The sequence below is a fragment of the Pongo abelii genome, chromosome 4, assembly GCF_028885655.2.
Source record: "Pongo abelii isolate AG06213 chromosome 4, NHGRI_mPonAbe1-v2.0_pri, whole genome shotgun sequence".
Taxonomy (NCBI): domain Eukaryota; kingdom Metazoa; phylum Chordata; class Mammalia; order Primates; family Hominidae; genus Pongo; species Pongo abelii.
The window spans coordinates 181006552-181034502 of record NC_071989.2 but is presented as its reverse complement, the minus strand read 5'-3'; the positions used below and the strand labels follow the sequence as shown (position 1 = coordinate 181034502).

The window sequence follows — 27951 nt, the reverse complement described above, 5'->3', positions numbered from 1 at the left end:
CGAGGCTCCCCTCATCCTGTGCTGGAATCCGGCCTTGCTTCAGCCGGTGGGAGAGACGGACGTCGGAGGCCACAGACAGCCACTTGTTCTTTATGCTATTCCTTGCCTGCCAACTCCCATGTGAGCCTCATCTACTTGGACCACCCTTAGCTTTCCAAGACTCACCCACTCCCTAAGACGGCTCTCATCAGAGCGTGGAGAGAGTTGGACATCATTTCACCATCCATCCTCCCCCGTATGGGGGGAGACTGAGGCCCAGATGGGACTTTTGCAGAATATACAGGCATCTCTGGCAAAGCTGTCAGATACATGGAATTTGAACCCACATTGGCCAGAATTCAATTCCTAATCCTTTGAACTTGCTGTGTGACCTTGGGCCGGTGACTTCATCTCTCTAAGCATCGGTTTTCTTATATATAAAATAAAGCCCTTAATAGAGAGTTGTAAAAGTTCATTGAAGGGATCAAACGGTCTTCTCATGCCCTCTCTCAGCTTTAATGCCTCAGACCTAGTTTGATTTTCAGGCCCCCTTAGGGGCAGGATGGCTTTAGGCTGAAGGCTAGGAGTCAAGGAGAGCTTGCAGCAGTCTCAGCTGGCTCAGCAGTTGTTCTGAGAATGCATTTCATTGGCTGACTTGATCACATGCCAATTTTTTTTTTTTTTTTTTTTTTTAGATGGAGTTCTGCTCTTGTTGCCCAGGCTGGAGTGCAATGGCGCTATCTTGGCTCACTGCAATCTCCGCCTCCCAGGTTCAAGTGATTCTCCTGCCTCAGCCTCCCGAGTAGCTGGGATTACAGGCATGCACCATCACGCCCAGCTAATTTTTGTATTTTTAGTAGAGGTGGGGTTTCACCATGTTGGCCAGGCTGGTCTCAAACTCCTGACCTCAGGTGATCCACCTGCCTCGGCTTCCCAGAGTGCTGGGATCACAGGTGTGAGCCACCGCACCTGGCCACGTGCCTATTCTTGAGCCAATCACTGTGGCCAGAGGGAGCGCAGTATTCTGATTGGCCAAGATGAGTCCCTGCCCACTTCTAGATACTGTATTTTAGGGACTGGAAATGAGGGCAGGTTGGCCTCTGCTGAAGAAAAATCAGGGAAGGGTGAATTATGATATGGGAGGGCAGTGATTCCCTCATGCAAATTTTCCTAGGCAGAAAATTGCTTGTCTTTTTCACTAGAATTTGCCAAGTAAATAACGGTTGAATGAATGACTAGGGAATAAGCTGCTTCCTGGCAGTGTGGTGTAGTGAACACTAGGCCGGGAGTCAGGAGGCCACTGTGACAGCTCACAGTCCTGCTGGATTCCCAAGCCTCAGTCTGCTCGCTTGGGAAATGGGCACCAAGGCTAACGCTGGCCTTAACGGTTTGTTGACGGATGACATTCTGGCTGCCTGAGCACTCCTCAGCTGCCAGGCACTCCCTTGCTGTGAGTGGTTGCTATTGGCTGTGATTGTCATTAATCTTTAGCAAAGGGAGATACAACAGGGAGCTCTGGACGGTCATCAGGAAAGGTCTTTGGGAGAAATGTTTTGGAGGTAAGGAAGGCTTGAATTGGATCCAGCCTTCACCCTACACCCCCACTCGCTGTGTGACCTGAGGCACATCACCCCACCTCTCTGAATCTTTTTCCTCATCTGTAAACTGGCAATAATATTTGTCTTTAAGGGCTGGATGGAGGATGAAGTGAGAAATTCTGTTTAAGTCCTGTCCTGGAACACAGAGAGTGCTCAGTCAGTGTTAGCTGTTTTTATCATCAGCCGTATTAAATCCCCTGTGGTCTCAAGGTGATGGATTGCTGCCTCAACGAGGCTTTGAAAGAATTTAATTTTGGCCAAGTCACTTTTTGGTCCGTGGTTCCTACTAACCTCTGTCTGGCAGGTTCTGTGGTCTCCATGGAATCTGAGTGAGGTGCTGGGTAGCGGGTGTGCCTTGTGTTGACACTGGCACTGGCTGGGGCCTGGCTCTCTGGTCAATGCTGCCTTTCAGGATGGTGGGTAAGGCAAGGTCTGTGCACTCCTGGAAAATGGTCCCCACCTGGGCCTCCTCCACCATCAGGAGACCCAGGTAAAGGTGACATGTGGCCTTCTTTGCCAGCTTTCAGGACTGAAAGATGAGTGATTGAAGGGGGGCCCTTGGCCAGCTCAGCATAGTCAAGGTGGTTGCCTTGGTCACTGGCCCTGGCTCTAGCCACTCCACTAAGCCCTCGACCTTCCTCTCAGGAAAAGAGCAGAGCTGGCGTAACCTCTCTTCTGGGTTTGGAGAGGAGAAAGGGGAGGAGTAGGAAGAGAAAGAGGAATGTGTGCAGAAGGAAAGGATTCTTTGCCAGCCCTCTGGTGGGGATGTACAAAAATCAGCTTTACAAGGAACGAAAAGGCAGGGACATGATCAGTTGAGACTGTGTGTGTGTGTGTGTGTGTGTGTGTGTGTGTGTGTGTGTGAGAGAGAGAGAGAGAGAGCGCACCGGATAACTTAATTAATGGGTTGCTAAGGCATTCTAAACAAGCTTTTTTATTTTTATTTTTATTTATTTATTTTTTGAGATGGAGTCTCGCTCTGTTGTCCAGGCTGGAGTGCAGTGGCGCAGTCGGCTCACTGCACCTCCACCTTCCGGGTTCAAGCAATTCTCCTGCCCCAGCCTCCCGAATAGCTGGGATTCCAGGCACCCACCACCCTGCCTGGCTAATTTTTGTATTTTTAGTAGAGATGGGGTTTTACCATGTTGGTCAGGCTGGTCCCCAACTCTTGACTTCAGGTGAGCCACCTGCCCTGACCTCCCAAAGTGCTGGGATTACAATCGTGAGCCACTGCGCCCAGCCTAAACAAGCCTTCAAAATTGAGTTTAGGGGAGAAGTCCCCACAGAGTTAGAGCCACGTGAGCTGGTAAATTCTAGGACAAGGACTGGCTCTGGAAAATGGCCTATCATGAAATGTCCTTCCCTGAACTGGGCTCCTGGGCCCCGTGTGGAGGCATCCCACGCTCTGGCCTGCAAGGGACTTGGATGGAGGAAGAATGTGGCCACCAAGAGTGTGCAGACGTGGGCATGTGACTGCCTTAGTTCCAGGCCCACTCTGCCGCCTCATTCCTAGGGTACTCTGCCTCAGATCGGTCTCCTCATCTGTCTATGAGATATTGACAGCACCACATTGTAGGGTGATCCAGGAGATAAATGCACTAACACATAGAAGCAGCACAGACTAGTGCTGCATGCAGAGTGGACCAAGGGTCCACTCTGACATATTATTATCAATGACATAATATGACAAATGGCATATTATTATCACTGCATGGGATCCTGGGGACTTTGCAGCTCAGTTAATGAAAGAAATATTTATCTAAACTGAGAATGAGTGTACAGAAAGCAAATGTGCAGAGAAATTGCCTGGTTGCACCACTCCTCAGTATGTTTTTCATTATTATTTTTTGAGATGGAGTCTCACTCTGTCACCCAGGCTGGAGTGCAGTGGCATGATCTCGGCTAACTGCAATCTCCGCCTCCTGGGTTCAAGCGATTCTCCTGCCTCAGCCTCCCGAGTAGTTAGGACTACACCACCATGCCCGGCTAATTTTTTGTATTTTTGGTAGAGACGAGGTTTCACCATGTTGGCCAGGCTGGTTTCAAACTCCTGACCTCAAGCAATCCACCCACCTCGGCTTCCCAAAGTGCTAGGATTACAGGCGTGAGCCACCGCGCCTGGGCCCACCCCTCAGTACTGCTTCCTTCCAGAAGGCTCCTTGGTGGGTTAGGTGCCCTCTCCCACACCCCATCATAAGCATGCTGTCTTGTCACTTTCAGTAGAGGGCTGTGTCTCTCTAGCTAGACTTTGAGCTGGCCAGGGAGAGGGTCGCTCTGTGTCTGTATTGTGGGCGCCCTGTGCAGGGCTGGCCTAGTAGTACTCTGTTAAGTGTCTGTTGGCATCTGGTCTTAGAGACTTCTAAGTGGTGGAGATTATAGGGAGACCTTGTACAGTGGTGGAAAGTGCAGAAAATTTTGACGTTAGAGGATCCTGATGCAAATTCTGGTGCCACTCCCCTAGTTCCAATCACATTTCCCCTCTAAACCTGGACTTTCACGTCCGTCTGTGGAATGGGGGAAACTCCAAGCCTCAGGTCCCCGTGATGATAGGAATGAATGCTCACTGTCATCCATGGGGCACTAGATGTGCAGGAATAACTTGGCCAGCCGGAATTTCCGGTGCAGTCAGGTTCCAGAGTTGTTATGGAAGGCAAGGGTGGAGCGTGATCAATATTATCCTTAGGAAGGTGCCACGGTGGAGGCTAAGCTATAATATGTTCATTCAGTCCAGAGGAGCTCGTTTTCCCTGTGCTTTGCAATAGATTGCTGTTTAAGGTCTCCAGATGAGCAGCGTGCTTTTAGGGGCCTTTTTTTTTTTTTTTTTTTTTGAGATGGCATCTCACTCTGTCATCCAGGCTGGAGTGCAGTGGTGTGATCTTGGCTCACTGCAACCTCCACCTCCCAAGTTCAAGCAGTTCTCCTGCCTCAGCCTCCTGAGTAGCTGAAATTACAGGCATGCGCCACCACACTTGGCTAATTTTTGTACTTTTTAGTAGAGACAGGGTTTCACCATGTTGGCCAGGCTGGTCTGGAACTCCTGACTTCAGGTGATCCACCTGCCTTGGCCTCCCAAAATGCTGGGATTACAGGCAGGAACCACCGCATCTGGCTAGGGGCCATTTTGTAGGGAAATGTGTTTGTGGTTTTTTTTTTTTCTTTCTTTTTTTTTTGAGACAGATTCTCGCTGTGTCGACCAGGCTGGAGTGCTGTGGTACAATCTCGGCTCACTGCAATCTCTGTCTCCCGAGTTCAAGCAGTTCTCCTGCCTCAGCCTCCTAAGTAGCTGGGATTACAGGCATCCGCCACCACGCCCAGCTAATTTTTGTATTTTTAGTAGAGATGGGGTTTCACCATGTTGGTCAGGATGGTCTCAAACTCCTGACCTTGTGATCCGCCTGCCTTGGCCTCCCAAAGTGCTGGGATTACAGTCATGAGCCACTGCGCCGGGCCTTTTTCTTTCTTTTTTATTTATTTATTTATTTTTTTGAGACAGAGTTTTGCTTTGTTGTCCAGTCTGGGGTGCAGTGGTGCCATCTTGGCTCACTGCAACCTCTGCCTCCTGGGTTCAAGCAATTCTTGTGCCTCAGCCTCCTCAGTAGCTGGGATTACAGACGCTCACCACCACGCCCAGCTGATTTTTTTGTATTTTAGTAGAAATGAGGTTTCACCATCTTGCCTAGGCTGGTCTCGAACTTCTGAGCTCAGGCAGTCCGCCTGTCTCGGCCTCCCAAAGTGCTAGGATTACAGGCATGAGCCACTGTGCCCGGCTGGTTTTTTTTTTTTTTTTTTCCTGTCACCCAGGCTGGAGTGCAGTGGCAAGATCTCAGCTCACTGCAGCCTCCGTCTCCTGGGCTCAAGCGATCTTCCCGCCTCAGCCTCTCAAGCAGCTGGGACTACAGGTGCATGCCATCATGCCTGGCTAGTTTTGGCATTTTTTTTTTTGTAGAGGCGGGATTTTGCTCTGTTGCCTGGGCTATTCTTAAACTCATGGACTCAAGCAAGCCACCCGCTTTGGATTCCCAAATGCTGGGATTGTAGGCATGAGCCACCGCGCCCGGCCATGTGTACTTGTTCAACACTGGAACCCCATGCAGCAGGGTGGGTGAGATGCTTGCTGCAGCATTCCCCACTGATGTCCTTGCAGGATCCTTGGGGAGCTGTGGGTCCTCACCTCCCGTTTCCCAGACACCAGCTCCTTGTGTGCAGTGGGGTGGGATTGCTTGCTCCATTTACATGATTATTTCTGTCTCTTTTGAATTGTGGTAAAATATACAGAACATCATATTTATCATTTTGGCCAATTGTAAGTGTAAATTTAGTGGCATTAAATCAGTTCACAAGTATGTAGCCGTCATCGCTGTCTACACCTCAAAATTTTCATCATCCTCTACAAAAACTCTGTACCCACTAAACAATAACTCCCCATTTCCCCTTTCTAACCCCTGGAAACCTCTATTCTGCTTTCCACTTCTATGATTTCAGCTACTCTGGGTACTTCAGGTAAGTGGAATTATACAATATGTATCCTGTGTCTGGCTTATTTCACTTTACATAATGTTCTCAGGATTCATCCATGTAGTTTGTGTCAGAATTGCCTTCCTTTTTGTTCCTTTTTATGGCAGAATTGTTTAGTGTGTGGATATACCACATTTTGTTTATTCATTCTTTTTTTTTTTTTTTTTTTTTTGATATGGAGTCTTACGCTGTCATCCAGGCTGGAGTGCAGTGGCATGATCTTGGCTCACTGTAACCCCTGCCTCCTGGGTTCAAATGATTCTCCTGCCTCAGCCTCCTGAGTAGCTGGGATTACAGGCGCCCACCACCACGCCCGGCTAATTTTTGTGTTTTTAGTGAGATGGGGTTTCACCATGTTGGCCAGGCTGGTCTCGAACTCCTGACCTCAAGTGATCTGCCTGCCTTGGCCTCCCAAATATTCTTCATCTACTGATGGACACTTGGATTGTTTCCACACTTTGGCTGCTATGAGTATATAAATATCTCCTTGAGTCCTTGCTTTGAGCTTTTTTTTGGGTATATACCTATGAGCAGAATTGCTAGGTCCTAGGATAGGTCTATGTTTAACCTTTCAAGAAACTGGCAAACTGTTTTCCACACTGGCTGCACCATTTTACATTCCCACCAACAATGCACAAGGATTCTAACTTCTCCAGTCCTCACCAGCACTTGTTATTTTCCATTTTTTAAAATTATAGCCATCTTAGTGTGTGTGGAGTTTTCTTACCCTTTTATTCCTCAAGTAAGGAAGACTTGTTTTGCCTAGGTGACATGCATCTACGAAACAGTTCCGCTATAACTGGTGGGCACTTACGCAGGCTGCCTTTTCATTCTACTGTTAGTGCATGTGAAATGTTGCAAATAAACGCATCAAACATTCCTATCAAAAATTGTAAACAAATTTTAGGCCAGACACAGTGGCTCACACCTGTAATCCCAACACTTTGGGAGGCCGAGGTGGATGGATCACTTGAGGCCAGGAGTTTGAGACCAGCCCAGCCAATATGGTGAAACCCCGTCTCTACTAAAAACACAAAATTTAGCCAGCCGTGGTGGTGCACAGCTGTAGTCCCAGTTCTCGGGAGGCTGAGGCAGGAGAATTAGCTTGAACTTGGAAGGCGGAGGCTGCAGTAAACAGTGATCACACCACTGCACTTCAGCCTGGGCGACAGAGCGAGACTCCATCTCAAAAAACAACAAAAAAAATTTTTAAATATTTTTAAAAATGTTTTTTTTTCTTTTGGGATGGAGTCTCACTCTGTCACCCAGGCTGGAGTGCAATGGTGTGGTCTCTGCTCACTGCAACCTCTGCCTCCCGGGTTCAAGCGATTCTCCTGCTTCAGCCTCCCCAGTAGCTGGGACTACAGGCGCGTGCCACCACACTCGCTAATTTTTGTATTTTTGGTAGAGATGGGGTTTCACTATGTTGGCCAGGCTTGTCTCGAACTCCTGACCTTGTGATCTCCCTGCCTTGGCCTCCCAAAGTGCTGGGATTACAGGTGTGAGCCACCGCACCCAGCCTAGATTTTAAATTTTAAACAGAGTGAAAGTACCCTTTGAATGCCTCCCTGTTTCTGGCCCCTCCCCAGCCTACTGTCAGGCAGTATCTTTCCTGAGTTTTCCACACATTCACAGACGCTTGTGAGCATGTATGAAGGTGTAGTTTTCCATTTTTTATGCAAAAAGTACTGTGCCATTTTTATTGTTCAATGACTTGGGGTTTTTTTGTTTTTGTTTTTTACTGAACAAATCAACAGTCTTTCCATGTTGGTATTTGTAGAGCTGTGTCATTCTTGTATTTTTGTTTATTCCTTAGTGTTGTAGGGGTGTATGGTACTTACTCTTAAGTACAGACATGATGTGTGGCTATTGTTAAGAACAATGTACGTCCCGGTTCAGCATCTGGACATCCGGCCTCTGTTTTCACACTCATGCAGGACTGCGGGCTCACATCCAGAGGTCAGTTTCCTGCGGAGCATGCCTTGTTGACCTCCTGTATCTCCTCTTTGCAGGCCAAGAATAAGGAGACGGGTACTTTGGCTGCAGCCAAAGTCATTGAAACCAAGAGTGAGGAGGAGCTGGAGGACTACATTGTGGAAATTGAGATCCTGGCCACCTGCGACCACCCCTACATTGTGAAGCTCCTGGGAGCCTACTATCACGACGGGAAGCTGTGGGTAAGGCTGCCACCCTGCCTGCCCCAGCTCAGCCCCCATGGCCTGGTGCTCTGGAGCTAGCCTTGTCCTGAAGACTTCAGCTCTTTCTCAGCATCTGCTTTGAGGACGAGGGCTAGGGCAAGGAGATGGTGAAGTAGGGAGCTCCTGGCCACTTACCCACCCTTTCCTGTGATGCCTCCCCCTTGGGAGTAGAACTAGTGATTTGGAACAGAAAGCTCTACTGCCTGGCCTGGAGTCCCAGCCCTGCTGTTTACAAGCTGAATAATCCTAACCAAGTTCCTAACCTCTCCATGCCTTAGTTTCTCCATCTGTAAGGTGGGGCTAATAATAGTATCTAGCTCATAGAGTGATTACTGGGATTAAGTGAATTAATTCATGATAGGTGCTTAGAAGAGTGCTGGGCACATGTAAGAGCCCGGTAAGTGTTGGCTGTTTTATTATTTGTCATAGTAGCACCTCTTCTGCCACTGCTACAGCTGTTACATGGAGATCCTTCTCGATGGCTGCACTAAAGAAGGGGGCTCTTCACCAGCCCGCTATTCTCCATCAGCATCCTCACAGTGTAGTTGTAGCTTCAAGCCCCATCTTCCAAACTCAGCAACACCTGTCAACTTCTTTTTTTTTTTTTTTTTTTGAGATGGAGCCTCGCTCTGTTGCCCAGGCTGGAATGCAGTGGTGTGATCTTGGCTCACTGCACCCTCCGCCTCCCGGCTTCAAGCAATTCTCCTGCCTCAGCCTCCTGAGTAGCTGGGATTATAGGCATGTGCCACCACGCCTAGCTAATTTTTGTATTTTTAGTAGAGAAGGGGTTTTGCCACGTTGGCCAGGCTGGTCTCGAACTCCTGACCTCAGGTGATCCGCCAGCCTCGGCCTCCCAAAGTGCTGGGATTACTGGTGTTAGCCACCACGCCCAGTCCTCTTCATTTTTTTTTTTTTTATTCTTCCAAAGAAATCCATCTTCTGACTGTGCCCTTGTCTACTGTTGGGCATTTAGGCTATTTCCTTTTCTTTCTTTCTTTTTTTATTTTTATTTTTATTTTGCTGTTATAAACAACTCTGTGATGGGCATCTTTGGATTTTTTATGTGTGCTTGTTTGAGAGCTTTTTTATGAGAATTTTTTTTTTTTTTTTGAGATGGAGTCTCACTCTGTTTTCCAGGCTGGAGTGCAGTGGCGCGATCTCGGCTGACTGCAACCTCCGCCTCCTGGGTTCAAGCAGTTCTCCTGCCTCAGCCTCCTAAGCAGCTGGGATTACAGGTGCATACCACCACGCCTGGCTGATTTTTATATTTTTAGTAGAGACGGGGTTTCACCGTCTTGGTCAGGCTCTTCTTGAACTCCTGACCTCAGGAGATCCACCTGCCTCGGCTGCCCCAAATGCTGGGATTACAGGCGTGAGGCACTGTGCCCAGCAAGAATTTTTAAGATTCTTAAATGTCTATTGCCAAACTGGCCTCACAGAGCCACTTTTGATATTAACCAAAGGAGATCTCCCATTGACCCAGCCACCCACCCAGCCACCCACTTTCCTGTCCATTCATCTTCCTCTCTGTGCATACAGCATTTGTTGGCCTGCTGACTATACCCATTAAGAAAAATAGCTATTATGTTTCTATTCCCGTTATTGATTGTGGCTGGGCACCAAGTTCTTAACTTTCCCAGGTCCAAAGATACTACTCATAGTAGCTAGCATTTATTGAGAGTTTACTGTGTGCTCGGCCTTTTGCTATGAGTTTCACTTGCATTATGTCGTTTAATCTTCATTCTGTGAGGTTGTTGCTTTATCCCATCTTACAAAAGAAAATGAGAAACAAAAAAGCTATGTGAGCTGCTTCCCAGGCCACATAGCTAGCAAGTGGCAGAGCTGGAAAACCAGATAGAGCCAAATACAGTTTGTAACTAGATTGCGACTGTCATGCTGTTGTTTAAATAAATACACTAGACTTTGCTGTCCCTAAGTTGTCACTTGAGGCTGGTGCCTTCTCTTCCAGGCCCACTGCTGTGGCCAAGACCATTTCTTTCCCTCCTCTATTGTAGCTGCCCTGACAGCCTACATTTGTGACTTTGTAGAAGGCACCAGCTCCTCCGATTTGCCTTTTAGACACTATGAGATCAAGGAAGGTGGCCCTGGAGCTGGGTAGATAAAGAGGGGGAAAGGATGGCAGGCAGGAGAGACAGCATGGGCAGCGGTGTGGAGGCATGAAAGGTACAGCCTGTTTGGGAGATGGCTGGTCTAGGGCCAGGGCAGCATGTGGTGCAAGATGAGGGGGGTAAAGTAATGGGGGCCATGTTGTAGAAGGCCCTGCATGCCAAGATGAAGACTTTTCCCTCAATCTTTTACTGCAGGGGTTCTCAAAGTACAACCCTGGGATCAGCACACCCTGGATCTTTGTTAGACATGCAGGTTATCCGGCCCCTCCTGAGGCCCATTGAGTCAGTAACTTTGAGGTGAGGCCCAGCAATTGGCGTTTTAAGGTAGGGCCCAGCAATCTAAGTGACTCTGATGCTCGTTTAAGCTTGAGACTCACTGTTTTAGGTAATGGAGACCCAGTGGTACTTTTTTGCAGGGGAGAGGCATATTCTGTGTTACAGAAAGAAGTCAGGTTTGAGAGGACAAGAGAAAAACATTGAGGCAGTTTGAGAAGTGGTAAGAATAGACTAGGCCAGGAGCCCAAGGATGTGATGTGGAACATCATCTGGTCAGGGGAGGCTTCAGAGGAAGGGACATTTGAACGGGGTCTTGCAGGATGCATAGGAGTCCTCCGGGGAGATAAGAGAAGAAAGAGCAGTCAAAGTAGAGGGACCAGCAAATGGGCAAAAGTGTAGAAGGGAGAAGTCCAGAGATACAAGTTGAAGGATGCACCAACCCTTTGATATTTCCTTCTGTGTGATGGTTCCCAGGCCCATCTTGTGACCAGGCCTGGGCTTCTGTGGCTTTAGGAGCCAACTTTTCCATGTGGATATCTTTGACAAAACCAGTTCTGGACCTGGGGTCTGCTCTCAGGGACTTTGGGATGAGAAACTGGCTGTTCCCCAAGTGTCTGAGGTCCCTTCTGTAGCCATGGCAGGCAGGGACAGATTTTCCCCCCGAGTGGGGTGGAGGTCATTCGTCACACCACCCCATGTGCAATTTGACAAGATTAGCTCATTTTTGTTCAGAATTTGTAATCATGGCAAAATCCGTCTGTGCTTCCTTATCACTACTTCTGCTTTTGAATATCAAATGGTGCAAGTTGGAGAAAAACAAGCCAAAATGCTCTAGACCAGTAGAACTGTAATGTGAGCTACATGCATCAGTTTACATTTCTTTTTTTTTTTTTTTGAGATGGAGTTTTGCTCCTGTTGCCCAGGCTGGAGTGCAATGGCGCGATCTCAGTTCACCACAACCTCCATCTCCTGTGTTCAAGAGATTCTCTTGCCTCAGCCTCCTGAGTAGCTGGGGTTACAGGCATGCACCACTACGCCTGGCTAATTTTGTATTTTTAGTAGAGATGGGGTTTCTCCATGTTGGTGGGGCTGGTCTTGAACTCCCGACCTCAGGTGATCTGCCTGCCTCGGCCTCCCAAAGTGCTGGGATTACAGGAGTGAGTCACTGCACCTGGCCTGTATGTATAATTTTACATTTCTAACAGCCACATCCAAAAGAGCAAAAAGAAACAGATGAAATTAGTTTCAATAATACAATTTATTTAACCCAGTATATAAAAGTATGACCATTTTGACATGTGATCCATTTAAAGAGTTATTGAGCTATTTCACTTTTTTTCATTCTAAGTCTTCAAGTCCAGTGTGTATTTTATACTTTTAGCACATCTCAATTTGGGAACTAAATTTTCATCAGAAATCCTTGATCTGTGTTTAGATATCATAAAATTTACAGTTGAGAAAGGTAGATTCACACACCCAAGTTTTTCCAACATTCTTAAACATTTCCTAGTAACTGAACCAAGTCTCAGTTTTCAAATTTAAAGGAATTAGAAGAGAATGGAATAATACATTTAGGTCTCTACCCTCGCCACATTTCGAACACTCAGTAGCACGTGTGTTAGTGTCTCCTGTATTGGACGGCATAGACAGTGAAGCTCTAGATGACTCCCAGGGCCCAAAATGAGTGACTGCAAGAAGGCCTGGGCTGACCTCGTGAATGTCCTCTGCTCATAGCTACCCCCATCCTCCACCCCCAGCCCTGAGCCAGATTTTGGCCTCTGGGCAAATCTTTCAAGGGCCGAGGGGGTCTCTTTTCCAATATGTATTACAGGAGCAAGAGTGAGTTCTTTGGGAAGAAAAGCTCTGGTGTCTGGCATTTGGCCCATTTCTGAATGCACATATCTCCACTATGATCAGTTTCAAGCTACCAACTGGATGTCGCTAACAGAGTTGGGAAGAAGGCCTCTGGCCTCACGGAGCTCAAAGTCTAGTGGCAGAAACAGACAGTATGAAAGCCAGTGAAGAAGTAGATGAGAGGACTTGGGCAAGTGACAAGTGAGTGGAAGAAAAACCAGTGGGGAAATGCAGTAGGTATTCCTGGGTAGGGTCAGTAGCAGGTGCTGTAAACACGATGGACAGAGAAAGCCTCTCTCATGAGGTGACGTTTTAGCTGAGAGCCAAAAGACCAGATGGAGGCAGACCTCCAAATGTGTGGGGGCAGAAAGTGCCAGGTAGAGGGAATCAGAAGTGCACAGGCCCTGAGGCAGGAGTCTGCAGAGGACCCCATAGAAGGTGTTGCGGCTGGCGCGTGGTGGAGGGAGAGCAGCAGAGTAACATGAACCGAGGCTAGACTGTCCGCGGCACATGCTGCTGAGCAGCTACTAAGTGGAAGGCCCCATTGTAGGGGCTGGGGATTCATCAGTGAGCAAGAGGGAAACGGTCCTCATCCTCATGGAGCCTCCAGTCTACATGTGGGAGACAACTAACAGCACATGAACACATAACTCCAGCAGTGATCAGGATGGATATAAAATTGGGAAGTGGGCCTGGCGCGGTGGCTCACACCTGTAATCTCAGCACTTTGGGAGGCTGAGGTGGGTGGATCACGAATCAGGCGTTTGAGACCAGCCTGGCCAATATGGTGAAACCCCGTCTCTACTAAAAATACAAAAGTTAGCCGGGCATGGTGGCGTGTGCCTGTAATCCCAGCTACTCAGGAGGGTGAGGCAGGAGAATTACTTGAAGCCGGGAGGTGGAGGTTGCAATGAGCCAAAGATTGTGCCATTGCACTCCAGCCTGGGTGACAAGAGTGAGACTCTGACTCAATTAAAAAAAAAAAAGAAAATGATAAAGAAAAACGCAAAGGTCGACCTCTGGAGCCTGCAAGTTCGCGATCCCTCTCCTGCCTGCCACTTACTGTGAGACCAGAGCCAATTCCTTCTGTCCTTGTGCCTCAGTTTTCTCAACTGTAAAATGGGGGTCTTCACAGTAGTGCCTGTAGGAATAATTGAGCTAATAGTTGTTTACAAATAGAAAAGGTCTATAACAGGTCTGGGCACACAGAAACTTCGGTAAGTATCAGCTGTTACCTTCATCGTGCCTCTCCTTCTCTTTCTGTTCTCTTTGGTCCCCGGCATGGGGCCTGGTGTGAAATCTGTCCACAGTAGATGTGCATTGGGGAGATGAAAGGAGACAGGATGTGCCTGCCCTTGGTGGGGCAGGGGTCTGTCGAGAGCAGCCAAAGTCCCTTTGGGGTGGCCCAGCCCAAGAACGCTCCCTAAGACTTCCTGATGAGGAAGTTGGCTGGCGCCGTGGTTACCCTCCCTGAAGGAGTGACTGTGGGCCTTTCTCAGTGTGGCTTCTTGCCTCAAACTGAGCATTCTGTAAAGAGGAAGTACTGGTCCCAGGATCAAGAGCAGGGCATGGATGGGATGAGCCTGCTGTCCACATGTGTCCCCATATGACCACACGTTGCTGGCCAGGGTTTCTGTGGCTTGTCGTCCTGGGCTCAGAGGCCAGCCCTTGGTCATTGACAGAGATTGCATATCTGACCTCAAAACAGCCAAAACTGTAAAGAGAATGTGACACCCGGAAGTAGCTGACAGTGCTGTGTACTTTAGAAAGTTGCTCAGTGTGGTAGAAGGGATCTGGGGCTGGAGTCAGGAGACCTGAGTTCTTCTTTCTTTCTTTCTTTCTTTTTTTTTTTTGAGGTGTCGTTTCGCTCTTGTTGCCCAGGCTGGAGTGCAGTGGTGTGATCTCGGCTCACTGCAACCTCTGCCTCCCGGGTTCAAGCGATTCTCCTGCCTCAGCCTCCTGGCTAGCTGGATTACAGGCATGCACCACCACACCCGGCTAATTTTTGTATTTTTAGTAGAGATGGGTTTTGCCATGTTGGCCAGGCTGTTCTTGAACTCCTGACCTCAGGTGATCCACCCTCCTCAGCCTCCCAAAGTGCTGGCATTACAGGCGTGAGCCACCATGCCCAGCCCAGGAGACCTGAGTTCTGCCTGGGACCAACTAGCTGTGTGACCTGAGATAAGCGTCCTTTCCTGGGCCTCTGTTTCCTAATCCATAACTCTAGGGGCTTGGAAGGGAGGATCCCAAGGAGGTCTTTCAATGGAGTCTGCCCATTTTGTCCTGGCCCTTGTATCTGCAGTTCTGAAGTCTGGAACTGTGATCACCTGGCCCGGGGCAACCGTTTTTGGCAGTTTTGGGTGCCAGGACCCTTTCCATGGGCTGTGGGACCTGCTCTTCCTCGGGCTCCCTGGCACTCACCAACCCTGCCCTCTCTCTGGATTGGGCCTTTGGGGCACCCGGTTGTTGGGACACACACACACACACACACACACACACACACACACAACACACACACACACACGAGCACTTTGTAAAGCACTTTAAAGTCTGCACAGGCTCTGCAGCCCTGGAGATGGGTGTATTATTACTGTATCGACATGCCCATTTTACAGAGGGGACACCCTAAGGCTCAGGGAGGGAAAGTGGGGGAGGAGGCTGGCAGCTCCTTGGCCTAGAGGGTGAATCAGGAGGCAGGGGGTGGTGACAAAAGGAAGGAGGCAGCAACATGATGATGTGGATAGTTGGCCTCGTCAGGAATGTTTTCTGTGCTAGGCCTGTGCCGGGTGGGCTGTTTCCTGACTATCTCACCAAATCCTCACAGTTCTGTGGGATTGAGTTTTGTTTGTTTGCTTTTGTATTGCTCTGTCATCCAGGCAGGAGTGGAGTGGCATGATCTCGGCTCACTGCAACCTCTGCCTCCCAGGCTCAAGCAATCCTCCCTCCTTAGCCTCCCAAGTAGCTGGGATTACAAGCATGTGCCACCACACCCAGACAATTTTTGTATTTTTTGTAGAGACAGGGCTGGTCTCCAACTACTGGACTCAAGCGATTTGCCTGCCTCTGCCTCCCAAAGTGCTGGGATTATAGGCGTGAGCCACCGCGCCTGGCCCGAGATTGAGATGTTGTCACCCCCATTTTACAGATGTGAAGACCAAGGGTTAGAAAGGTGGAGTGGAGAGGCTCGTCCCACATGTCAGAGCCAGGCTCCAGCCCAGGTCTGCCTAGCTCCAAAGCCTTCTCTCCTGCCCCCTGGAATGCCCCTCTCTAGGTGCCAGGCTCTGGGCATCACTGGGAACAGTTCAAAGGATGCAATCTGTGACCCCCACCCTTCCACTTGAGGAGCCATCGTCCAGCAGAATGTTTTTTGGCAGGGCTTGGTGGTAAGGAGGCCTGTGCCGGAGGACCTGTCCAGCTGCTCCCTCAGGCAATGACCTTCCGGGTGCGGTTGGTGGCCCAGAGCAGATGGAGTTGTGAAGCAGCAGGTGCATAACTGAGGGCTTTGCTGGGATCCGCTGTTGGAATAGCCGGCCTGGGCTGTCTGTCTCACGTGCACAGGAGCAAGGGTGATTGTCATTCCAGGATTCGCCCACCATGTCACCAAGCATCTCCATGTAGCCCTTCCTGTCAGGTCAGTGCACCAACTGACCTTGTCCTTCCCCTGCATTAGTACTCTCCGGGCACCTCCCAGCCCTGCTTCCCTCCGCCCCGCACCCTGTCACTCACACCCTCATTCCTTCAGTTGATCATGCACAGAGTGGGATTGGAATCTGCCTGCACCCTGTCCTGCTGTGTGACCCTGGACATGCCTCTTCGTGCCTCTGAGCTCCAGGCTCTTCATCTGGACGTCGGGGATGGTAGTGCTGACCACCACAGTGTGTCCAGGGTTGGAAACCCAGCTGGCAGACAGTAGCAGTGTAGGAGGGTCCCAGACCTGCTTGTGGCTTTCATGGTGGGACTCCAAGCCAGGCATCTTAACTAGCAGGACAGGCATGTTGCTCACAGTCCACATCAGCCAACAGATGTGTGAACCACGCCCACAGGCTACGCGGATGGCAGGTGTGATATGATCACATGTATATTGGTTTTCATCCACAATTCCTGGCTCATAACTCCCATAGCCCTTATTACAATGTTTTGTTATCATGTTGGGTGAGTTAGGCCTCAGGAGCAGGCCTCAGGAAACAGAGTCTCTCTCTCTGACCTTCTCCTGTCCTGCTGTCACCTGCCTAAGGCAGGACTCTAATCTTATTGTGGTTCAAGAGACTGATTCCAGAGGGGTCTTATAGGAAGGAATGCCACACAGAGAGGCCAAGAAAAGTCTGAGGCTGGGCACAGTGGCTCACGCCTGTAATCCCAGCACTTTGGGGGGCCGAGGCGGGCAGATCACGAGGTCAGAAGTTTGAGACCACCCTGGCCAATATGGTGAAACCCCATCTCTACTAAAAATACAAAAAAATTAGCTGGGCATGGTGACATGTGCCTGTGGTCCCAGCTATTCAGGAGGCTGAGGCAGGAGAATGGCGTGAACCTGGGAGGTGGAGGTTGTGCCACTGCCCTCCAGCCTGGACGACAGAGCAAGACTCTGTCTCAAAAAAAAAAAAAAAAAAGAAAGAAAGAAAAGTCTGAGCAGCAGGCCTTGCTGGGTTTGAATCGTGCACTTTTTTTTTCCAATCACGTCTCTGTACACGGTTGTCAGTCACGCCTGTGTAATGAAGTCTCCATAAAATCCCAAGAGGATAGGGTTCAGGGAACCTCTGGACAGCTGACCAGGTGGAGCTTCCTGGAGGGTGGTGTACCCGGGAAGGGCATGGAAGCCCTGTGCCCCTTCCCCCAGCCTCACCATACACATCCCTTCATCTGTATCCTTTGTAATATCTTCTATAATGAATCAGTAAACATAAGTAAATGTTTCCATGAGTTCCATGAGCCAGTTCCAGCAAATGAACCAAACCCAAAGCAGGGGTTGTGGGAGCCCCAACTGGAAGCCAGTATCTCAGAAGGTCCAGAGGCCTCGACGTGCAACTGGTATGTGGGGTGGAGGGGCGCAGTCTTGGAGCCTGAACCCTCAGCCTGTGAGATCTGACGCTGTCTGCCGGTAGATAGTGTTGGAATTGAATCGGAGAACACGCAGCTGGTGTCCACTGCATGTGTGTGGGGAAAAGCCCCACATTTGGACACAGATGTCTTCTGTGTTGATGATTGTGGTATGAGAACAGAGGAAAAACAAGGTTTGAAAGTTATTCCTCAACAGCAAGCTTTTTGTACTATTTGAATTGGTGTGGCCCTTTATATATCCACACCTTTGATATAAGAGTCCAGACATCTGACTTGGCCTGAAGGATCAGCGGCTCCGGCCCCACGGGTCCTATTCCCTCACAGGCTCTGTGCGCCAGGTTGGGTGTGGCTGCCCCTCTACATAGGTACACGCTCCCTGGTTTGTCCTGCCCCGGCCAGGTGACCACTCTGGATTCATGCTCCTTCCTGGTATGAGACAGGAGCAGATGATTCCAGTGCTGTGGGAAGGAGTGTGGAGACAAGGGACGTGCGGGGGGCTGTGGGGCTGTGTTCTGTTTTCCTTGTGTTTCTTGAGCTGCTTTCTTCTTCCTGGCCTTGGGAGTGCGTTGTCTCTGGTGGAACCTTTAGCAGTTGCAGCTGTCGTGGCCTCTGTCCCCGTCGTGATAACACCTACCTGTGTCTGGCATTCCACATGCATGATCTCATGTGGTTGGCCTCCCACCTCCCTCGGGTAGACAGGGTAGCAGTGATTCACTCAGTCATTCATTCATTCACCATCACATGTTTCCCCGGGGAGCACCGGCTGTGGGCCAGGCAGTTTAGGTGCTGGGGCACAGACACAAAGGCCTGCCCTCTGGAAATTTACATTCTAAAGGGGGCAGGGAGGAGGGGGAGGCAGACAACAGACAATAAAAGTAAGGCGTATAGTATGTGAGTTGGTGACGTGAGTTGGTGATGTGTGCTGTGGACGACAGATGGGCGCCACACAGTGTGTGTGCGCGCGCAGTGTTTTACTGTCCTGTGGGAGGTGTGAGCTTGCCCAGGACACCTGTTGTTTCTCCAGCCTTTCACGGGGCAGGTGCTGGTGCAGGGCTGTCTCTATGCGTGGTGATTTCGGTTTCCAGCACGGACACGGCATGGACACAGCATGGACATGCTACTAATGGCTGTGCTGTACTCACTGGACGCCAGGTTCTGAGCTACAGGCTTTCCCTGTATGATCCCATGTGATCAAACCAGGGAGGCAGCCTCTACCATCACCCCCACTTTACAGATGAGCATACTGAGGCTTGGATCTCCGAAGTTACTTGTCCCAAGGTCATTCTGTTAGTGTCCGGCCATAATTGGGACCCAGGTGTGTCTGGCTCCAGAGTGGAAACCCATTGCTCACCTTGGTTCACGTGGGAGCTTTGGTTCTTTGGAGACATATGTCCCTTGAATAATGAATCCGGGAAGGCTGGGGGTTGCCCTTAGGGAAGTAGTTCTTCCCTGGCTTTCTGAGCGGGCTCTGAGCGGGCCAGCGCATGCTCTGCCTGCAGGGGCCACCGCCCCGCACTGCCACCCCCTCTCTTGGTTTGAGTCCTATCTGTCCCTCAAGGACCAACTCGAAGGTCACAAAACCTTTAGCAATTTGAGTTGAATGTGCCGCCTTCCAGCAGCTGGTGTGCTTTTCCCTGTCCCTTCTTACGCTTGTCCTGGGATTTGTGAGTCCATCTCCTGACCTCCTCCCTGGGGGTCACTTCCCTCAGGGCAGGGGCGTGGGCCTGGCTCCTTCCCCTTTGTGTCCAGCACTGTCCTTAGCAGAGCTGGCTTTAGAGAACAGTGTGGCCAGAGAGGCAGACGGTCAAATGGATGAAAAATGTCCCTGCAGACACAGAACTGCCTTTGTCTCTCTGCTAGGGCTGAAGTCCGGTTAGCATCTGCACAGAGTCTGATCTTAGTGCCGATCTTGGCATTTCTGGAAGATGAGATGGACTCAAGCTCAGGGGACTTTGACCCCAGAGCCAGTGCTTGCGACCTGTGGGCCTGATAGTACCTGAGGGAGTTAGGGCCCCTGAAATTGAGTCGCCTCGGTTTCATCCTGAGGTGCCTTGGGACTTGGGCACGTGTAGTTAGGTGTGCAGCCACCTGAGTCTCCTCATCTGTAAAAGGGGGTGGGGGGTATCTAAGTCATCCCTTAGATGTTCCCTCCCCTTTGCCTCGGCAGGACTCCCTTCACCCGGCCCCGTGGCATGTACACGTTTAGGAACCTCAAGGTCACTCCCTCTGTTCCAGATGGCCTTGCCCATGGGTGAACTCAGTTCACCCCGCTCAAGGGCAGTCCTAATTCCTTCCCCAGGCTTCCTTCGAATGTGGTGGGTGAGGCCGGGGGTGGAGGAACACGGCCGGCCCAGCGTTCCTGGGAGGCCTGGGGGTGTAGGCTGCCTTGTCAATGGCAGCATTGTTTGGCCTGGAGCTCAGAGATGGGGAGATTCTGGGACTCCACCCACAGCAGCTGGCTGCTGATATGCTGAGGACATTTCTCTGTTGACTGTTGTGTTTTTTGGTGTCTGCCTCCAGGGACTTGCTTCGCAGGCGCAGGCCTTGGTTGGATAACTTTTGTCTTCTGTGCTGTATTGGAGAGGCTAAGGAGGTTCCCAGCACCGCCCCACTGACAGCATCTCTCAGTGCAGGGAGGCCTGGGGGGCTGATGGTCATGCCTACCTCTGCTTGCGCAGGAAGAAACAAGCCCAGAGAGGGAAGGCGGCTTGCCCGTGGCTACACAGCTAGGCTATCCACATGTGTCTTGGAGTCAGACTGACCTTGGTTTATACTCTGGTTCTGTCACTTATTAGCTGAGTGGCTTCGGGGAAGCCCCTTCCCCACCAAACCTCAGTTTCCCCATCTGTAAAACAGGAATATGTGTATTGCTCATGAGATTAAGTGAAGGAATGCTTATCAAACACTGAGCGCCATGCCATGCATGCACTAGTGGCTCAGTAATGGCAGCCATCATCTCTTCTCCCTTGGTTGGCAGTAGAGGGAGGGACTGGCTTGCCTTTGTCCTACTTCATTTGCACAATCTGGCTGTCGTCTCTGTTAGCCATCTTTTGGCTGTTCTGCCCCTGATTTCTGGGCATCTTAAGGCTACTGAATTTTTTCATTCATGTTTATTCATTCATTTATTCAACAAACACTTATGATGATGTACTAGGTCCCGGGCTTTGATATTGGATCGTATGAAGGGAATTTTTTCAGATGTAAACTGCTTCTTCAAGGATAAAGTGACTTCGGTCACTTTGAACCTACACGGTCCATGTTGCAAATGACCTTATCGCTGTTGAGAGCTTCATTTTCCAGATGGGAAAACAGCAGAGGCTCAGAGCAGGAAAGAGGTCAGGACAGCCCCACAGAAGGACGGTGGCAGACCCAGGACCATGTCCACATCTCCTGGCTGTGGCTTATTTAATTTGAGTTCTAGGAGTTTTGCTAACATTTATTTATTGAGCAACCCAGGACATGCTCTTGGCCTCAGGAAAGCCCAGGGAGGTGAGGGGACCCAGGCCCAAAGCACCGTGTGGTCACTGCGTGTTGATGCCTCACCTCTGGAGTCAAAGTGCCTCAATTTTCTTTCTTTCTTTTTTCTTTTCTTTTCTTTTTCTTTTTTTTTTTTTGAGACAGTATCTGGCTGTGTTGCTTAGCCTGGAGTGCAGTGGCACGATCTCGGCTCACTGCAGCCTCTGCCTCCCGGTTCAAGCTATTCTCCTGCCTCAGCCTCCCGAGTAGCTGGGATTATAGACATGTGCCACCACACCTGGCTGACTTGTATTTTTACTAGAGACAGGGTTTGGCCTTGTTGCCCAGGCTGGTCTCGAATTCCTGAGCTCGTGAACCACTGTGCCTAGCACTCGGTTTTTTCTTAAGGACAGCTGGGGCTGTGACAGTGCTAACCCAATTCCTGCTGGCCCTACTGCCTATGCGCTGTAAAAGTTAATGTCTAAACCCTGTGGGTGGTCCAGGCTCACCCTTATCTGGGCTGGGACATCCTGGCTTCCTTATCTCTGGTGAGCAAGCTCACTTGGTATGTGTGTGTGCTGACCAGTAGGGCCCAGAGAGGGCTGGAGCAAAGAAACAGAGGGGCCTTTTCCCCCACCCACCCAGGGGCTGTGACCCAGCCTGTTTGTGGCTTCCTCCTTGAGGCATGAGGAGGGATGGGGTGCTTAGATCTCTGCCACTTATCTGTGACCTTAATCTTCCTGAGCCTCAGTTTGCCCATATGTAAAATGGGAATAAAATAATACCTAGTGCTCGATAACATTTATCAGGCATTGACTTACTGTGTACCAGGCAATGTCTTTTGTTCTGACATACATTATCCTACTTAATCCTCACAATAAATCTTATGAGGCCCAGGCATTTTTTAGGATACCTACCTCAAATAGTGAGTGTGAGATAATTCATGGAAAGCACTTAGCATACGGCCTGGCACAGAGTAAGCTCTCAAATTGCATTAGGTGTCGTAGATGGGGATACCGAGGCTGGCCCAGGTTAAACTGCTAACTGCCTGCCTTGTGGGGATTTTGGGGACATGATGTAAAACCATAGAACACCTGCACACGTCAGATTTTCTTTGTGCGCATTACTTAGAAGGGTGGAAATCAACTTGGCACAGCACTTTGGTGTCAATATTTATTCCTAGAGGGTTGGTTTGGTGGAGAAGAGAGATTTTAAAATCCTAGCTCTGTCAGTCCTAAGCAATATTGAGCTGATTCCTAATTTGCACAGCTCTAAAGACGTTTGTGTAGTAATCAGTCCCACAGCAACTCTAAGTGGACACTGGGCCAAGAAGGCAAATAATTACTTAAATTGAGGTGTGCAGGTCTAATGCTGGGTGCGTGACGTGTGCTGTCTCATTTATCCCCGCCTGGCAGGTGGAGATAACCACCCAGAACCATAGATTGGCCTCCTGAATGTGAACTCCCAGGAGATGGAAACTGTTTTTTCACTGCTGTATTCCCAGTGGCTAAAACAATGCCTGGTACAGGGCAGGTGCCTGATAAATTTATGAATGAATGGACGAGTTACCTTAGAGGTGTTGCGGCCTGCCAGGATCACGTAGCAAGGCCCCAACCCTTACACGGCACCACGACAGCTGCTCAATCTAAACTGATGGGGGTCATGGAACACAGGTGTCCAGTTTCCTTTGGCCCTCAGCCAGAGAAGAAAGCAGCGATTACAGGCTGCTGTGACATCCCCCATCAGACACCCTCTGAGAGCGCATATAGGCTGAGGTCGCCAGGGAAACAAGGAGTTCCTGGATGCAGAGACCATACCTCTGACAAGAGGGCCCAGATAGAGCAGGCACCTCCCTTACCAGAGTGTATTACCTGTATCTAAGCCCATGCAGGACCACCTTATTTTTCTCTCTTTTAAATTTTTTTTTTTTTTTTTTTTTTGAGACAGGGTCTGGCTCTGACACATAGGCTGGAGTGTATGTAGTGGCACAATCGGCTCACTGCAACCTCTGATTCCTGGGCGCAAGCCATCCTCCCACCTCAGCCTCCTGAGTAGCTGGGACCATAGGCACACACCACTATGCCTGGCTAATTTTTTTTTGTATTTTTTGTAGATACAGGGTCTCACTTTGTTGCCCAGGCTGGTCTCGAACTCCTGAGCTTAAGCAATCTTCCCGCCTCGGCCTCCCAAAGTGCTGGGATTACAGGCATGAGCCACTGCTCCTGGCCCTAAATTGTATTTTCTTGTGATAAGAACACTTAATGTGAGACTACTCTTTAATCACATTTTAACATGTACAGCACATTGTTACAGACCAGAGGTATAGCGTTGTCCAACAGATCTCCGGAGCTTATTCATCTGGCTTAACTGAAACTTTATGCCCAGTAATGAGTAACTCCCCATTTCCTCCACCATCAGCCCCTGGCAGCCACCATTCCACTCTTGATTCTAGGAGTTTGACTGTTTTACCAGATTCCTCATTTAAGTGGAATCTGCAGTACTTGTCTTTCCGTGACTGGCTTATTCCATGTAGCATGATGTCCTCAGGGTTCATCCATATTGTCTCACTTTGCGGAATTTCCTTCTTAAGGCAGAATAGGGATCCATTATGTGTACATACCACATTTTCTTTATCCATTCATCTGTCGGTGGACATTTAGGTTGTTTCTACATCTTGGCTTTTATGAATAGTGCCGCGATGAACATGGGGGTACAGGTATCTCTTCGGGATCCTGCTTTTAATGCTTTGGGATAAATACCCAGAAGTGGGATTGCTGGATCATATAGTAGTTCTATTTTTATTTTTATTATTTATTTATTTTTTTATTTTTGAGACAGAGTCTTGCTCAGTTGCCCAGGCTGGAGTGCAGTGGCACAATCTTGGCTCACTGCAACCTCCGCCTCCCGGATTCAAGCGATTCTCCTGCCTCAGCTTCCTGAGTAGCTGGGATTACAGGCATGTGCCACCATGCCAGGCTAATTTTTGTATTTTTAGTACAGACAAGGTTTTGCCATGTTGGCCAGGCTGGTCTGGAACTCCTAACCCCAGGTGATCCACCTGCCTTGGCCTCCCAAAGTGACGGGATTACAGGCATGCACCACCACACCTGGCCAGGTAGTTCTGTTTTTAATTTTTGAGGAACTTCCATACTGTTTTCTATAGCAGCTGCACTGTTTTGTATACCCACCAACAGTGTGCAAGTGCTCCCTTTTCTCCACATCCTCATCAACACGTGTCATCTTTTGTCTTCTTGATGATAGCCATTTTTACAGGTGTAAGATGATACATATCTCACTGTGGTTTTGATTTACCTTTCCGTGATGATTAGTGATGTTGAGCATCTTTTTATTTACCTGTTGGACATTTATATGTTGTCTTTGAAGAAGTGTCCATTCAAGTCCTTCATTCATTTTTTTAATTGGGATATTAGGGTTTTTTTGCAATCGAGTTGTAGGAGTTCCTTATATATTTTGGAGATTAATCCCATGTTAAATGTATGGTTTGCAAATATTTCTCCCCATTTTGTAGGCTGCCTTTTCATTCTACTGATTGTCTCCTTTGCTGTGCAGAACTTTTGAGTTTGATGTATCCCACTTGTTTATTTTTGGGTTTTTTTTTTTTTTTTTTTTTTGGCCTGTGCTTTTGGTGTAATGTCCCTGAAATCATTGCCAAGATCGATGTTAGGAAGCCTTTCCCCTATGATTTCTTCTAGGAGTTTTATGACACATTTATATGTGTCATCTTTAATTTCTTTTGGCAACAATTTGTAGTTTTCAGTGCACAGGTCTTTTGCCTCCTTTTTTAAGTTTAACTTAAGTTTAAGTTTTTAAGTTTAACACTTCACTTTTTAATTCATTTTGAGTTGATTTTTGTATATGGTATAAGGTAGGGCTCCAGCTTCTCTCTCTTTCATGTATATCTAGTTTTCCCAGCTCCATTTATCAAAAAGACTGTTCCTTCCTTACTGATTGGTCTTGTTGGCATCCTTGCCATATAATTGACTTGACATACATAGTCAAGGCAAGTCAATCTTGACTATATATGTCAAGGTTTATTTCTGGACTCCCTCTCTCTGTTTTTTTTTTTTTTTTCCAGAGATGGGGTCTCACTATATTGCCCAGGCTGGTCTTGAATTCCTGGGCTCAAGCAGTCCTCTCACCTCCCAAGGTGCTGAGATTACAAGTGTGAGCCATCATGCCCAGCCTTATTTCTGGACTCTCTATTCTGTTCTCTTGATCCATATGTCTGTCTTTATGCCAGTACCACACTGTATTGGTTACTGTAGCATTGTAGTACATTTTGAAATCTGGAAGTGTGCGACCTTCACCTTTGTTTTTCTTTTTCAAAATTGTTTTGGCTATTTAGGGTCCCTTGAGAGTCCATAATATTTTAGGATAGATTTTTCTATTTCTGTAAAAGATGCCATCAGGATTTGACAGGGATTACACTGAATCTGTAGATCATGTTGGGTAGTATTGACACCTTAACAATATTAAGTCTTCCAATCCATAAACCTGGGATGTCTTCCATTTATATGTGTCATCTTTAATTTTTATTTTTTATTTTATTTTGAGACGGAGTCTCGCTGTGTTGCCCAGGCTGGAGTGCGGTGGCGTGATCTCAGCTCACTGCAAGCTCTGCCTCCTGGGTTCACGCCATTCTCCTGCCTCAGCCTCCCATGTAGCTGGGACTACAGGCACCCGCCACCACGTCCGGCTGATTTTTTGTATTTTTTTAGTAAAGACAGGGTTTCACTGTGTTAACCAGGATGGTCTCGATCTCCTGACCTCGTGATCCGCCCGCCTCGGCCTCCCAAAGTGCTGGGATTACAGGTGTGAGCCACTGTGCCCGGCCAATCTTTAATTTTTTTTTGCAACAATTTATAATTTTCAGTGCACAGGACTTTTGCCTCCTTTTTAAAGTTTATTTCTTCTTAAGTTTCTAGGAATACTATATAAACATTCCTAAGTATATTCATTTTTTTGATGCTGTTGTAAATTGAATTTTTTGTTTATTCATTGTTAGTATGTAGAAACACAGTTGATTTTTGTGTGCTTATCTTATACCTGCAACTAAGTGTGTTTATTAATTCTAACTTTCTTGCATAATCTTTAGCATTTTCTACATATAAGATTATGTTGTATACCAACAGAAATAATTTTATTGGCTGGGCACGGTGGCTCACGCCTGTAATCCCAGCACTTTGGGAGGCCAAGGTGAGCGGATCACAAAGTCAGGAATTCGAGACCAGCCTGGCCAATATGGTGAAATCGCCTCTCTACTAAAAATACAAAAAAATTAGCCAGGCGTGGTGGCACATGCCTGTAATTCCAGCTACTTGGGAGGCTGAAGCAGAAGAATTGCTTGAACCCGGGAGGCGGAAGTTGCAGTGAGCCAAGATTGTGCCACTGCATCCAGCCTGGGTGACAGAGTGAGACTCCATCTCAATAAAAAAATAATAATAATAATTTTATTTCTGCTTTCCAATTTAGATGTCTTTTATTCCATTTTGTTGCCTAAGTGCACTGGTTAGGACTCCCAGTGCTATGTTGTATAGGCGTGGTGAGCATGGGCATTTTTGCCTTGTTCGTGATCTTGGAGGAAAAGCTTTCAGTCTTTCATCATTAAGTATGATGTTAACTGTGCATTTTTAATATATGGCCTTTAATATATGGCTTTTTTTTTTTTTTGAGACAGAGTCTTGCTGTGTCACCCAGGCTGGAGTGCAGTGGCACGATCTCGGCTCACTGCAAGCTCCGCCTCCAGGTTCATGCCATTCTCCTGCCTCAGCCTCTCGAGTAGCTAGGACTACAGGTGCCTGCCACCACGCCTGGCTAATTTTTTTTTTTTTTTTTTTTGTATTTTTAGTAGAGATGGGGTTTCACCGTGTTAGCCAGGATGGTCTCGATCTGCTGACCTTGTGATCTGCCCACCTCAGCCTCCCAAAGTGCTGAGATTACAGACGTGAGCCACTGTGCCTGGCCCAATATATGGCCTTTTAATATATGACCTTTATATATGTTGAGGTTGTTTTCTTCTGTTTTGTTTGTTGAGTATTTCTCATGAAGTGGTGTTTAACTGTGCCAAATGCTTTTTCTGCTTTAATTGAGATGATCATGTGGTTTTTTATCTCCTTTCATCGTGTTAATGTGGTATATTACATTGATAGATTTTTGTATGTTGAACCATCCTTACATTCCAGGAATAAATCCCACTTGGTCATGGTGTAATCTCTCTTTTAATATTTGAATATGATTTGCAAGTATTTTGTTGAGTATCTTTGCATCAGTATGTCAGAGGCATTCAAACCAGAGTGACTTCGTCTTGAATAGGGGCTGGGTAAAATGAGGCTAAGACCTGCTGGGCCACATTCTCAGGAGGTTAGGTATTCTTAGCCCTAAGACGATTATAGTTAAGGGAACAGAAACAGACCCAGGATATAACAGACCCAGGAAGTGTCCTGATGTCCTGATATCTTAAGAACAAAAACATTCCTAGTTTTAAAATAAGCCTCACTTTAAAGATAATAATATATGAACAGTGAGAACACATGGACACTGGGAGGGGAACATCACACACCGGGGCCTGTTGCGGGCTAGGGGAGGGATAGCATTAGGAGAAATATCTAATGTAGATGATAGGTTGATGGGTGCAGCAAACCATCATGGCACGTGTATACCTATGTAACAAACCTACATGTTCTGCACGTGTATCCCAGAACTTAAAGTATAATAATAATAAAAAAAGATAATAATAAAGGCTCTTGTGAAAGACAGTAGTTACACAAAGATTAGCAATCCTTTATCACAAACCCTTGTAGTAGAGCACATCTCCCCTTCATGATTTTTGTTATATATAGGCAAGCATTGTACCTAGGTGGGCACATT

At 48.2% G+C, this 27951-nt stretch overlaps 1 protein-coding gene across 1 annotated transcript in view; it reads left to right on the top strand.

Moving 5' to 3' along the window:
* Window positions 1-27951, top strand: part of STK10 (serine/threonine kinase 10) — a 143942-nt gene that overhangs the window by 24131 nt on the left and 91860 nt on the right. Inside the window, exon 2 of the mRNA XM_002816190.6 lies at window positions 8105-8269. Coding sequence (XP_002816236.3) covers window positions 8105-8269 — 165 coding nt within the window. The remainder of the gene's footprint in view (window positions 1-8104; window positions 8270-27951) is intronic.